A 14,351-nucleotide genomic window follows, 5' to 3' on the forward strand; every position below is an offset into this window, starting at 1 on the left:
GTTTTCATGTCTTGTCTGGTTTAATTATTGACATGTAAAGCACTTTGTAACTCTGTTTTGAAAAGCACTTTATAAATAAAGATGATGATGATGATGATGATGACGATGACGATGACGATGATGATGATGACGATGACGATGAAGAAGATGATGATGATGATGATGATGATAATGACGACGATGACGATGAACATGAACATGAACATGATGATGAACTCTCCTCTTTGGCTTTGTCTTTGCCTGTATTTCACTGTAAATGTTGTGTTGTAGTATTGTATTGAATTATTCCATGCTCAGTAATCTTACGCTTACTGTTTTAATTCTAATTCTTTTAATTCTTCTCCCTTGTCAAATAAACAAGTAAATAAATAAAATCAGTTTTTGCTTCTTCTGTTTAATCACAAAAACACATTAAATCCATTTAGATTCAAGGATTTTAAGCAATCAACACAAACGCTTCCAAAGATGGTGAATATTTGTAGAGACTCTGTATGTAGATAAAATCATACAAACAAGATGATCAGGTTACAACGTGTCTTTCTGAAGAAACAACACTTAATTTATTGTTCACTGAACTGCTATGGAGTAAGAGATTTTGAGAATAAAGTCACAATATTAAGAGAATAAAGTTGTGACTTAATGACAAGCCACTACTTCAAGAAAGAGTTGTCATATTACGAGAATGAGGGTTTAATTTTAAAAGAAATGAATAAAACCCTCATATATTTATGCAAGAAAGTCAGGTGACATGGTATGAATAGCGACCCTGGTGACAGTCCCGTTCATTAATCATTCATCCATCACATCTTCTCTCTGTCAGGGAGTTTGTCTTTTTTTTTTACCATGTCATCTGACTTTCTGGCATAAATATGAGTGTTTCTGGTAAATTTATGAGTTTAATTACATAATATTAGGACTTTCTTCTTGTAAAATCATGACTTTATCCTTAAAATAGTATGACTTTATTCTCATTAAATCACCTCTTTATTTTTGTAATATTGTGATTTTTTTCCCCCCAGCACAATTAGGACTTTATTCTTGCAATATTATGACTTAATTCTCAAAATCTGATTTATTTTTCTCAATGTGACCCTTATACTCCATCATACTGAACAATGTAATTTCCCATGACAGAATTTAGCAGCCCTTGATGCCCATGATGTGTGCAACAAGTTTAAAAGCTTCTCCAAAGTTGTGTTTTGCACCCTTTTAAGCCCCGGTGAGATCTGTACTCCACTATTTTGAAAAACAAGAGAAAATTGATTCATGAAGATTAAAAAACAGTGCATCCATCAGAAGATAAGCAATAATCCATAAATTCATCGCAGATTCAAATTATAAAAATAATCTTTTAATGTAAACTACATATTCAGTGCACAAAGAACAAAGGTACAAATCATAAACTTTAAACATTGATTGAAATAAAATGTAAACATGTTAAAAAATCAATTAACATGGTCATGTGAGTTAATATCTTCTTAATTAGTTAAAGCGATCGGCATAAATAGGACTGTAAATAAATTATGAGCCTTTTTTCTCTGCCTCCAAACATCCTTGGTGAGCAGGTTGTCGTAATTTTCCCCCCTGTGGACTTCTACATGGATCATTTGCATCTGTGAATAAAAGAGAGACCATTTAGAAATATAAAATAAGCATGAATTCAGACAAAGTAGAGCTCAGAAAGCCTGGATGAACCTGAACTCAGCAGGAGTTTTAGATCACTTTGTTCATTCTGTTCATTATGCATGTCTGATAAGCTGCTGGGAATACACTTTTATTTACCTGAAACTTTTATTTTTGTTTTTATTTTTCTTCTTTTTTTGTATTTCCCAGCATGTTTTCCTTATAACAATTTTCCTCTCAACATTTCCCACCAGTTCCATGGTTCGGTCTTTTGTGTGTCTAATGTCCCTTTTGAGTACAGACTGGAACATTTAACATATCCATGGTAAACAAACAGATTATCATATGAAAGCCTCCCTCTGGTCTACCTGCAGGAGGCTTGATGAAAACGTTGATTTCTCTGGGCGCAGATGGAAGAGTTGAGATGACAGCGATGGATCAGTCTCGGCTGCAGCGTCGGCACAGGTCTGGGAAGACAGTCACAGCGCTCGACGTCTATCTCACAGTCAGGCATCCATGAACTGAGTGGTAACTCTGAGCAGGAGGTAATAATGGTGTTAGAAAGTCACAAAGACAGTGTACAAGAAATGTCTTTTCATTTTGTTAAGTGAATCTCTGTATTGTAACATATATCACTTCCATACTTTGATAATTAATTTACAGTATATTCACCTCACTTTAATGTTTCAGTAAGCCTGCTGATGTTCAAAGTAAAACATTGTGTTAAATATAATTTGATATACAATATGTTTAGTATTTTTGAGCTTATTGCTAACATCAGCATGTTAATACACTCACAAAGACAATGCTAACATGCTGATGCTTTACTGTAGTAGATATAATGTATGGTGGCTGACAAGGGCAAACACGCTACAATGGCCCAAAACATTTCCATTGCTGCAGCTTCAGAAACTGTTCCAGTTCAAAAACACATACAAAAATCCAAAACAAATACAACAACAGAAACATCCTGAAACTGAAAATGTGTGCTGCTGAAAGCCGAACCAAATAGATTAACAGCACACACTCAGGAAATACAGAAATGATGCAAAGTCGAAAACACATAAACCCCAGAAACAAATGGAACAGAAAAACACTGCATATCCAAACATAATGAAAACCGAGCACTTAGTAGAACGACATGATTTTCAGCTTGAGAGAGACCAGACAGGTGAGTGTGTTTGTGAGTGTGTTTGTGTTTAAAGCCAGAGGAAAAGTTAAGTAAAGAATTAACATAAAAAGGTACAAAATTCTTTTCATATTAGGCCTCATTCTTCTCGTAAATGTGTTGCTCTTTTATAATACAGTGAAAACCACATACAGTGATCACAGTTACAGTGATAAACTGATTATATGGAACATCTTGGGAAAATCTTGGGACACAATCCTTCCTAATACAAATGCTGTTTAAATAATTCACTTATTGAGACCAAGTAGTCTGCTTACAGTGTTCATTTTGGGTCTTTTTATACATGACAACGTATGGAAAAACTGTTAAAAGCTTGCGGTCACCTGTCTGCTTCCAGCTGTCTACCTGAGGCTGGTGCTACACACACTGAAATCATGACATAAAAAAGAAACAGAAAGATCCATTCCCCTCAAAGCTTATGGCAAACTGCCTAAATCAAGCCAGAGAGATGCAGCAGTCAAACTCTGTGTTCTTCAGACTACCTTCTGGAGTCTACTCAACGATGAGAAGCTAGCGATGGAGACCAAGCAGCAACCCATGGGCCTGAAAACTGAAGCCAACCCAGAAGTGCCAAAAACTGCAGTTCCTCAAACGGCCACTTGAGGGTGGCTCCAGGAGTCATTTCCCATAGACGCCCATGTTAAAGTGCCCACTTAACAGAAGGAATTAAACAGCCTGATACAAAAAATGATTTTGGTCTCGAAAGCTAATTTCAACATTCATGACAACTGTACAGGGGGTGAGTTGATTATAATTCACCCATTTACATTTTATAAGGGCCCAAAATTATGCATATTTAAGGGCGGGGCAACTTGACTGACAGATTGTCTGCGAGGCATCACCACACTCTGTGAGGCAGATCCAACCTTCCCTCCATCAGAGCTCCAATATGGTCATTTCTGGCTCTAAAAAACAGAGATGGTGATGGCTGAAATGCCAAACTTGAGGCTTCAAAATGGCCAATGTCCAATACAGTCTGTAATAAAAAATATGCTGTTTCATCTGGTCTGTCTCTCAGGTTTGAAAACGAAGCTGTTCCACTTACAGGCCTAGAAGCCTGGAGGACTTCCATAGTGTCGACTGGATATGCAGCATTTTTTCTGTTTCATTTGTTTTCATTTGTTTGTGTGTTTTTGATTTTGCATCATTTCTATTTGCAGTTTGTTTGCTGTTAACATATTTGTTTTGTCTTTCTGCAGTATTTTTTTTCATTTGCAGGATGTTTCTGTTGTTGCCTTTACCCTTGTTGGCCACCATAATATTTATCACCGTGTTCACCATCTTAGCTTAGTGTGTTAGCATGCTGTCATTTACTAATTAGCACAGTGCAGCTAAGTCTGACTTTGATGTCATTATTTTTGCAGGTGTTTGGTCATTAACCAAATGCAATTGAATTAGTCTTCAAGACATTATGAATGTCTGTTCACAATTTTGTGCCAATCCAGCCAACAGTTGTTGAGATACGCACCTTCTGTGCTGGAAGGGTAAGGTATGCATCTGTCAGATGAACAATCCCAAATCAGCCCACTGGCACAAAGTCTCCTTGAGTCCTCTGCCTCTGACAGCTGGCCCATCGGAGAGCAGCTGCCAATCAACCACATGGATTAGAACACAAATAAAAACAATAAATTGAGAATTAAGACTGACCAATGTTTTGGACTCACCCACTGCTCCCCTGAGGTTCAGCATTACGTCGTATTATGGCAGGCTCCATGCACCGGCACTCTGTATGATTAGCTACTTTTATTAGCACGGGCTCGGGTACAAACTTGAAGGGAATCACACTCAGGACCTGAAATGCACAGAATCACACACACTCAGAGTGTTTGAGAGCTAGTGCTGCTGTTGCAATGCTCCAACCCTCGGAAAATAGTTAAATAATAAGGTTTAAAGGATATCCATGTGATCACAAACTTGTTTACTCACAGTTTTATTCACATATACAGTCGTTGTGTTTCTGCAGGTGACTCCTTCTTGGTTGCAGCAGCCACTGCACCTGTCAGTAAGAAAACAAATTCACATCTGGGTAAAGTGATGTGCATAAAAAAAATTACGTAAGTTCTTTTAGTTGACTCTGGGGAGTTAAGGCTTGTCATGTTTATGAGAGTTTTCATAAAAGCTCTTGTTTGGTCAGAGGTCAAACTGAATCTGAATGGCCCCCAAAAAGTGCCCTGGGCTTTGAATCCCATTTTGTAGATGCCAAACAGTGGAATTACAACACACAGGCTCATCACATGATGCCACTGGGTCCAAAAAGACTTCTTCCCATCAACTTACAATGAGAAAGAGACATCTCTAAATCAGTGGATACATTTTTTCGTGTCAACCCCCGCTAAATGACTTGTTTCAGGATTTGACTCCACTCGGTCTGATAATATTTGGACAGTCTGGAAGAGCCGCAAGAATACATCATTTTAACACCATTCAAGTTAGCAGAATGCTAGGCCGCTAATCTCTAGCGCACTTGTTCTATGGGCCCAATGATGTGGACAAAGCACTGATCATCCTGGTAAACAGATCGAACAGAAAAAGGTTTGGGGGCCACCCAGCACCCTATTGGGGGCCAGATTTGGCCTGCAAGCCATGAGTTGAGTATTGCTGCCTTTGAAGGTGTTTTGAAAAACCTCAGTTTTAGTGACCAAAAACTGTGTGTGTGTGGACAAGAGGCTAAAACATAGGGGAAAATATACATTTACAAAAGATATCAGTATACATGTAGACGGGGCAAAGTGTTAGTGGTAGGATGCAGGGACAGTGCCACAGTATTAGGCCTGATGAACAATGTTAAAGTCTTGGGTCGTGTCAAACAAACCTGTGGACGGACACACAAGGTGGCTTGAAGAACATTGAGGGGTCGGTGCCAAGCTCCTTGGCCACGTCGACACATGTTTCCCTCGGCATGCACTGAGTCCGCTGCCACTCTTCATCTATGGCTAAATGGCAGAAACACAACATTCATAACCACATCAACACACATGTGTAGACTAACACGTAACATGTACTGAATGTTTTATCTGACCTTTGAGTATCTCCAGGCTGTAAGATTCGGCAGCGTAGCGTGTCGAGCGGTGTGAGCCCACTGAAGGTGGAGAAGAGAGGGTCTCTGGCTGCTGCAGTCTCAGACGACACTTCCACAACTTCCAGTCTGGAAAGTCTGCGAGCCTCAACAGTTCATCCAGGCTGGAGGCTGACCGCACCTTCCTTTCCCACTGCTTCGCTTCCTGCTGGGATCACAGTCAAATATCCTTCAATGTTTTGCATTAACATAAAAAAACCTCTTCAATGTTGGTCTCAATTTCACTTGATGTCACTGTGTCTGTCTATTTGACAATACTGGTTTCTCTCGGTCCACCACTGTGGTCCAGACTGGAATATCTCAACAACTATTCGATGGATTGGCATAAAATTTGGTTCAGATATCCACGGTACCAAAGAGATTGCTGTATAACTTCTCTCAGACATTCTTGGTCCCCAGAGGATGAATCCTACAGACACAGGTAATCGTAATCTTCATACATTTCCTCTGTCCTCTACTGCTTAAGGTTGTTTGGTTCAGAGTTAACTGTCTCAGCAACTATTGGATGTCTTGTAACTGAATTTTGTACAGACGTTCGTTGTCCCTATCTCCTACGTCTCACACTCAGAATTGATACAGTCAGATAAAATAGTGAGGGGTAAACGTGGCACACTGTGTAGAAGAAGAAGATATACTTTATTAATCCCCAAGGTGAAATTCAATTTTTTCACTCTGTTGTCATATACACAGGCCCGAAATACACACACATGCACAAAGAGACCTGAACATGTACAGTATTAAATGGAGAGATGTCAGAGCAAGGGGGCTGTCCATGGACAGGTGCCCCGAGCAGTTGGGGGATCAGTGCCTTACTCAAGGGCACCTCCACAGTGCCCAGGAGGTGAACTGGCACCTCTTGAGCTACTAGTCCACACTCCGTATTTGGTCCGGATGGGGACTTGAACCAGTGACCTTCCGATTCACAACCCAGAGCTACTACTATCCCATGTAGTAAAGAAGGAGTAATTTCAGATACAGTCAAATCTGCATTGGCTCAGCGTTCGCAAATTGGCAAATGTCTTGACCTGACGGGGACTTTGTCTGTAAGCTACATCCAATAAGAGCACCAGACACGGGTTGAGGACAGGGTAAGGGTATGGTCACACATTAGGTTCTGGTAGCAAAGCAAAATCGCATCTTGGTATCGCAGTTCAACTTTGGCAAGCTCTGACCAGTCTCAATCATTAGTGTGTGGAGGAAACACTGATTGTTGCTGTGTCTAACAAGTTGATATTGTATGATACTGGACACGAAACATACAAACAGCCCCACATGAGAGATGCTGTCTGGCTGGCAGTGAGTCAGAGGACAGGCATGGAATGCAAGTAAATGGAAAATGTATCAATAACCTCATACTTCATGGTATTTATTAGCAAGCTAGCTAACATTAGCTTGCAAGTAAGCTTTCTGTGTGCCTTAAAATCTGGCACTGCCTGCATTCAGCATAAATGTTGCTTCAGCGATCGGTGGTTACTTTCCTGCAATTGCTCATGGGTGCTCGGACCCAAAAGTGGCACTGTGACATTTTAACAGGTGTGTGTGTGGTTGACAGGAAGACAGAAAGCGACAGAGAGAGGATAAGATAGGGTGGAAGGTGGAATATTAAATGCAATGTTTCTGTAACTGGGAATGTCGTTTGGTCACTCTTTGACACTGAAGCTGAGACAACAATTTGTGTAGTGTGAACAGTACAGCAACTTGACTTTGGAAGTTATGTAATGTGAACTCAGCTGAAGTACAGCCTCACAGAGCCACTAATGTTCAGAGCTATTCAAGCAAGCATGTTAGAAATAATAAAGTACTGTATAATACAGTATGTGCATTATTTTTTCCCAGCGTCTGAGTTGATGCTTGCTGTAGCGTGGTTACTTGGAGCACTCGGCATGATGTCACACACATTAGACAGAGTGTGATTATCAACAGCTGCTGCAGCAAATTTGTGTGTCTGCTCTGGTCTGCCTCTCCGTCTCTGAATGCAGCTCATTCTGAAGCCTCATGACTCTGCTACCAAAGAGTATACATTCATGTACAGTAGAAGAATGACATGCAGCGGGTTTTAAACCCCGGGACATCTGACAAATATGGGCCTCAGCCAACCACACCACCATCACGCTCTTTAAGAGGAGGCAGCAGCAGTGGGAGAAAACCATAAAACCAACTGTCATGCTACATCAGATGGGTTCCCATGATGATGTAAAGCAGAACAAAATGGAAGCTGGACAGATTGGATCTGTAGGGTTTGAGATTTTTACTGTTTTTGTTTTAACTTGTCGGCATTTTAAGAGAGTAGAAGAGGAGGAGAGGTTCATTTGTGAGGCAGGAAAAGCCAGAACCTGATACCGGATGGCCCGTCTACAAACATCAGAGAGGACAGTCATGGAATATTGCACTTGTCTGCACAGTGTTTGCTTTATATCCCCTGGACATCTGTAACGATCAGAGCCCTCTGATGTGTTCAGTGTGTTGCAGAACGGAGGGTGGGGCAGGTTTGGCTGGCTGACTGCTTCCACTTAAATCAGAGAAACAACAACAGAAAATAGGGAGGTTTCCCCTCCACAATTTCTACCGGGGGATAGACCCGCTAATGAGAAACAGAGAGGGAGAGTGCCTGAGAAAGGGATGACAGGAAATGGAGGTAAAGAAGGGGAAAGTTTAAACAGAGAACGAGTGGAGAGAGGCAACAATGACAGCCAGATAAAAAAAAAAAAAGAAGAGTGAAATGGTTCAATAATCCCTCTGACGCAGATATGATTATGGCATGCTTTTACTCCTTTTAGCCACATATGAGTGCTCACATGATGACTGTCAATTTTGGTTTCAGTGGACAGTGAGCACATGTGAGTGTAGCTGCACTGAAGGAAAGACAACACTGCAAAAAATGAGTGTAATCAAGCATCAGTAATACAAAAGCAATGCGATGTTTTAATTTCTGCTCTCTAGACAAAGTAATATAATATATCAAAGTTATTTTAGTACCAAGGAAAACTGGTTTTCCAGGAAATCTGTTGTTATACATCAGATACAAATTACAGGAGGCTTGTTACTTGCATGCACTTGAAGACATAAAGGCTTCACGCTACACTTACCCTACTTCCTCCCTCTGTGTGCATGCTGTGGCCCACGTTTATCCAGCTCAGCTCCACCAACAGAGTCACCAAACAGGAGAATCTACACAGAGTCCGTTTAATCTTCATCATTATCCCTTGGCTCTGCCCGCAGTCTGTGAGAAGCACTCTGCAGTATGAACTTGTCTCCTTTTTCTTCTTGCCGAAAGCACTTAGAGGTGGCTGCCTCTCTGACTCCCAGACCAGCTGAGTCCCTCAGACCACACACACACTCTCAGTCCTCTCAGTGCAGGTATGTGTAACACAAACTCTTGATCTTTCCAGCTGCACAGTAAAGAGCGTGTGTGTGTGTGTGTGTGTGTGTGTGTGTGTGTGTGTGTGTGTGTGTGTGTGAGAGTGTGTGAGCCAGACGTAACCTGTCGCAGCAACCCAGACGCCCACCAGCCAAATGGAGAAGGTTAAAGAGGCTTTAAAACATGCACCTCTCACTGCAGATGCTTTGATGCAGAACCTGAGGTGTCCTGTTAAATAACGAGGCGGGCACAAGTCAGAAGCTGAAAATCACCTCAGAAAAAAAATAAATTCAAGAGCCCCTTGAGGACTTCTCATCAGCACACACTCTGATGTCAGACTGGATTGTGAGGTATTTCTACATGAACAGATTCCTCTGTGTTTCTTCTTTATATATCCACCTCCTAAAAAAAAAAAAGAAAAGCCTGCTGACTCCTGGCTTCCCCCTTAATGGCTAATTTCAGTGGTTACGATATCTGTATGTTAAACTTCCCTTCTGTCAGTCCGCCAGATCCTGCTGTGGTCTGTCCATGTATAAAGGCCCTGAGGTGCAAGAGCAGCCACACAATTCCTTCCACTAAGATGTGGGCTAATTCTGGAGGAGCTATGAGAAGCTAAAGTAGTCTGTCTGTGTCTCTCCCACTGCTGCTGGTCCTGCTGCCTCAAAGCACGCCCTTTTTATTTGCTTGTGTGTTCCCGTCTTTATTTTTAATGTCTGTTTGTCAAGTGATCAAGTCCCCTGCCTGTTAAATCCCATATCAGTGTCTTTTCATCTGGGGCTGCCAAACCGCACACAGCCGCAGAGCCGTAACATGTGTTTTAAATGTGATCCAGACTTCCGTAACGTGTGAGGGGGAATCAGATGCCAGCAACACCCCTGTCCCACAGACACCCCACCCACTCGCTCATCCAGGCCCATTTGACTCAGGATGTAATCTGCCGGGAACAAACATAACGGAGGCAAAAGAATGAACATAATAATTGTGAAAAAACAATATTTGGGGTATGTAGGGTTATTGTTGTTTTACCGCAGCTGGATAAATTAGGATAATGTGGTGTACAAATGTGTGTCATCAAAGATCTGTAAAACCTTTATACCTTATTTCACTTCATAACAACAATATATGGAAGAAACTCACAGTTTCATAACTTTGAAACCACAGAAGGAACATGTAATAAAGCTTAAATTTAACAAGGGGAGTGGAGAGCAGTTAGAAGCACATTTTCCCTAAAAACTATATTTTACAAGGGAGAGATGGTAAACTGCTATTGTGCTAACAATGGGACATGAAGCACTTGGACGTGCAACATGTCAAAATAGATGCTGGGAAGTACTAAATGTCCTGTAAACATGTACAGTGTCACCCTGGTCACAGTTTTGTTTACTGCTAGGACTTAAGTGAGTGGAAGATGAACTGCTACAGGCTATGAGAAGACAGCAAAGTGTTTTCGGGTAGCTGCGTCCTCAGTAATGTCATGAAGAATTGGCAGTTAACAGGAACTGTGGAGTTCAAGTGAAAGACCAAGAAAACTTTCTGAGAGAGCTGCTCATAGGATTGTTAAAAGGCAAATCAAAATTCCTGTTTGACTGCAAAAGACCTACAGAAAGATTTATCAGACTCTGGAGTGGTGGTGCACTGTTCTACTGTGCAGCGACAACTGTACAAATATGATCTTCATGGAAGAGTCATCAGAAGAAAACCTTTCCTGTGTCCTCACTACAAAATCCAGTATCAGATGTTTGCAAAGGAACATCTGAACAAGCCTGGTGCTTTTTAGAAACATGTCCTGTGGACTGGTGAAGTTAAAATACAAGTTTTTGGATGCAATGAGCAAAGGTATGATTCGAGAAAAAGGGACACAGATTTTCATGAAAAGAATACCTGTCCAAGAGAGGTAAACACAGGGTCCCCAAAGGGTCATGCTTTGGGCTTGTGCTGCAGCCAGTGGCACAGAGAACATTTCACAGTTAGAGTAAAGAATAATTTACAGATGATGTAAAGAATTACATCATCTGTAAAAGCTGAAGATGAAGAGAGGATGGCTTCTACAACAGGACCATGATCCTAAACACACCTCGAAATCCACAATGGACGACCTCAAGAGGAGCAGCCTGAATGTTTTGCCATGGCCCTCAGTCCCTCAAGCTAATCATCATTAAAAATCTGTGGATAGACCTCAAAGAGCAGTGTGTGAAGACGGAAGTGAATGACATTTAGCTGGCTACAAAAAGTATTTAAAAGCTGTGATACTTGCCAAAGAGGGAATTCTTTTTTTTTGTTGTTATTTTGAAACCGGAAAAGATTAAAATGAAAAAGAAATCTTGTTTAAAATACTAAAGAAATGCGATCTTTTACTTTGACGACATTTTGACCCAGGGTGCCCAAACTTTTGCATACCACTGTATCTTGAAAAAACATATCCACATTTCACAAGTCAAACTTTTGCCTATTTTTTTTATTTATTTTTGATTTATTATCACACATTTAATGCAAACATTTTCACCAGGGACACAAGTGCACAAAGAGTCACTGACCTTTGACCTCTGGTTTACGGCCCTTTCTGCTAGTCTAGTAGTTCCTGATCTCTTCCTCTGTGGTTATTACAAACGTTCGGAAAAGCAGACACACAACACAGGAAAGTATTACTTTACAGGTATTAATTAAAGGCATACCAGGCAGGATTTTCCTAAACAATATACAGACTCACACAAAAGTAATTCTTCTTTTATGATCTATTAGCAACATCCGGTGGTGTCTGTGTCTGCAGAGATCTGCCCTCTGCCTGTATTCTGTTATTTTGTTCTTATTTTGGCTTGTTTGTGATGTTTCTGCGGGTAAACCTTTGGATAGAGCTGTGCAGGCTCGAGCCAAAGGCAGCGTGAGATCGGGACTCTATAAAGACGTAGCAACCAGCCTACTTTCTCCTCTGCTCTGTGGATGCCAGCTGCAGATCTGTGTGTCTGTTTGATTGAGGGCGAGGTTGAACCACATTCATACACACATAGTGGAGAAGCCAAGCGGACAGGATGAAACACTTTAGCTGAATTCACACAAAATCCAACAATGCCACACCTTCCTGCAGGGTTGTGCGAAGGTATGGGTGTGTTCATTTGTGCTTCGAAGCTGTGAAACAATCAGAATCGGATTCTTTTCTTGATTCTTGTTAGTGCCACTCATTTACTCTGTGGCTTGCTTGATCTCTGCTGCTCTCTCTGTACCTTATAAACATATGTATATTTGTATTAGAGGTTCAAAAAATGCATTTGCACATTGGGAAAGATTTGATTTTAAATGAAAATATTGAGAAACATTTTATGCCAAAGGCTTTTCTGATTTTTATTATGTCATTTTAAATGAAAGTAGGTTGTCTTTAACCATTTAGCAGTCTGGAGACTGAGAGAGCAACATCTGCCTGATTAGCACAAGCTAACAAAACAGCAGTGGCTAACATCTGACACGTAAACGATCCCACTCTCACGCAGACATTGAAACCGCTCGACTTTGTCGTTAAACCCGTTAATGACCATGGAGTAACATTAGCTGTGTGACAAAATTACTTGGTGCACCTCACACAGATGCTAAACGGTGCTTCCGGTGACTTTTTAGTCAGCAGGCAATTTGTTAACTTTTAGCAAGGGACGGACCTCAATTACCACAACAATTTCAAAAATTGTTTTTGGAATTAGTCCCATAGACACAAAAACATCAGAAAATGGGGTCCAGGTTTAAAAAATACCGCACTCTCCCCTTTAATTGTAATGACAGTGAAATGGAAAAAGAAACTGAAATGTCGTGCTGGGAAGGTTCTTCACATTTAAGTCTAAGTCATGTTGGGGAAAAGCCACACAATACACTTGATTAGGCTTGTGGTCTTTGGGCTCCTTTTGATGTATTTCTGAAAACAAATGGGAATCTATGACTTCTGGGATTCAGCGTTTCTCACTGGGTGAAACAAAAAACCACACTGGTACAGTAAAGTCTTGATGGCAAATCAGCATGGGTGCAGATCTGATGACAAGTTTGGGGGGGAAACAATCAGTTGTGATTTTTTTTTTAATTGCACACGTGCAAATCACGCCCACAGAGTGCATGAGATTGCCAGCATATTTCATGATTTCATGGAGGCTCATCACCATCACCAAGTCATTCAAAAAGCACTACACAGAGAATCATATGCTTACCTTTACTGTTTATTTCTCTTAAACAGCCAATAGTACATGGAGCCAGCCATCACCCTCCTTTTCACTGCTTCGCTGTTAGTTAATGCTACTTCTTGTTTCAGGTTCTCAGGCATGTTATGTCCACTCACGTTCTCATCTCTCGACTCTCACAGATTCCCAATTCTCCTCATCTTCCCTTTCTCCCAGTATATGGGACTACTGTATACAAGGATATAAGGATGATTATCAGAATATGAGCCCCTAACTGAGCTTGGTTAAACTAACTGAGAGAGTCTGGAGATGCTGTGGTGAACGTAATGCTGCCTGTAACATAATTCAGCATGACCAGTTTGGCAGTGTGTCAGTGATGGTCTGGGGGAGCATATCCTTGGAGGGTCGCACAGACCTCCATGTCATAGACAACAGTACCATGACTGCTGTTAGGTACCAGGATGAAATTCTCAGAGCGACTGTCAGACCTTACACTCATGCAGTGGGCCCTGGGTTCCTCCTGGTGCAGGACAATGCCTGACCTTTTTGAGCAGTGTAGATCAAAATTGACTTTTTTTTCACACCAGACACATACCCCAGTCTCCTGGGTTAAAGTCCTGTGTTTATTTGACTCGTCCACCACCATGACCACCTCCCTGTGCAAACTTTGTCACTCTTTATACTACGTCACCTTACTTCCTCCTTTGCTCTCTACAGCTTGCAGCCAGTAAGTCACATGATCACAGCCTCCTGGCTCACGATTACATGCGCTATATAGGAATTACAGTGCATTACTTTTCATGGTTATAAGTACGAAGAGTGAATGAGAACAGTCCGCCTCATATCGTTTGGATAAATGTCAGAGAACATATAGAAAACGACATGTAAACGTTTTGTCTTACCTTACCGGTGTGGTGCCATGTTTGTTTACCATTTAGCTCTGCTTTCCAAAGC

The 14,351-nt window shown here is 41.1% G+C and overlaps 1 protein-coding gene across 2 annotated transcripts; it reads right to left on the reverse strand.

Moving 5' to 3' along the window:
• Positions 1 to 1,253: 1,253 nt before the first annotated feature.
• vegfd (vascular endothelial growth factor D) lies at positions 1,254 to 9,776 on the reverse strand. 2 transcript variants are annotated; one of them, XM_050060145.1, is made up of 8 exons: positions 8,975 to 9,776; positions 5,832 to 6,036; positions 5,625 to 5,745; positions 4,739 to 4,808; positions 4,477 to 4,604; positions 4,281 to 4,396; positions 1,992 to 2,157; positions 1,254 to 1,613 (listed from the first exon to the last, which is right to left on the reverse strand). In XM_050060145.1, the coding sequence occupies exons 1-8, from the start codon at positions 9,083 to 9,085 to the stop codon at positions 1,604 to 1,606; spliced, it is 927 nt and encodes a 308-aa protein (XP_049916102.1). In that variant the 5' UTR covers positions 9,086 to 9,776; the 3' UTR covers positions 1,254 to 1,603. The 2 variants fall into 2 exon arrangements, with proteins under 2 accessions (XP_049916102.1, XP_049916902.1); XM_050060945.1 differs by having other exon boundaries at positions 1,255 to 1,613; positions 5,832 to 6,033.
• Positions 9,777 to 14,351: the final 4,575 nt, after the last annotated feature.

This window comes from Epinephelus moara, chromosome 1 (assembly GCF_006386435.1).
Source record: "Epinephelus moara isolate mb chromosome 1, YSFRI_EMoa_1.0, whole genome shotgun sequence".
Classification (NCBI taxonomy): Eukaryota; Metazoa; Chordata; class Actinopteri; order Perciformes; family Serranidae; genus Epinephelus; species Epinephelus moara.

What these genes read in the sequence shown, in the direction of transcription:
- vegfd (XM_050060145.1), bottom strand. Translation starts at nt 9,085, where the DNA reads ATGATGAAGATTAAACGGACTCTGTGTAGATTCTCCTGTTTGGTGACT. An exon ending in CAGCCTGGAGATACTCAAAG is followed by an intron (nt 5,746 to 5,831) that starts GTCAGATAAAAC and finishes TCTGCCATTTAG; the next exon opens with CCATAGATGAAGAGTGGCAG. An exon ending in CCTTGTGTGTCCGTCCACAG is followed by an intron (nt 4,809 to 5,624) that starts GTTTGTTTGACA and finishes TCTTACTGACAG; the next exon opens with GTGCAGTGGCTGCTGCAACC.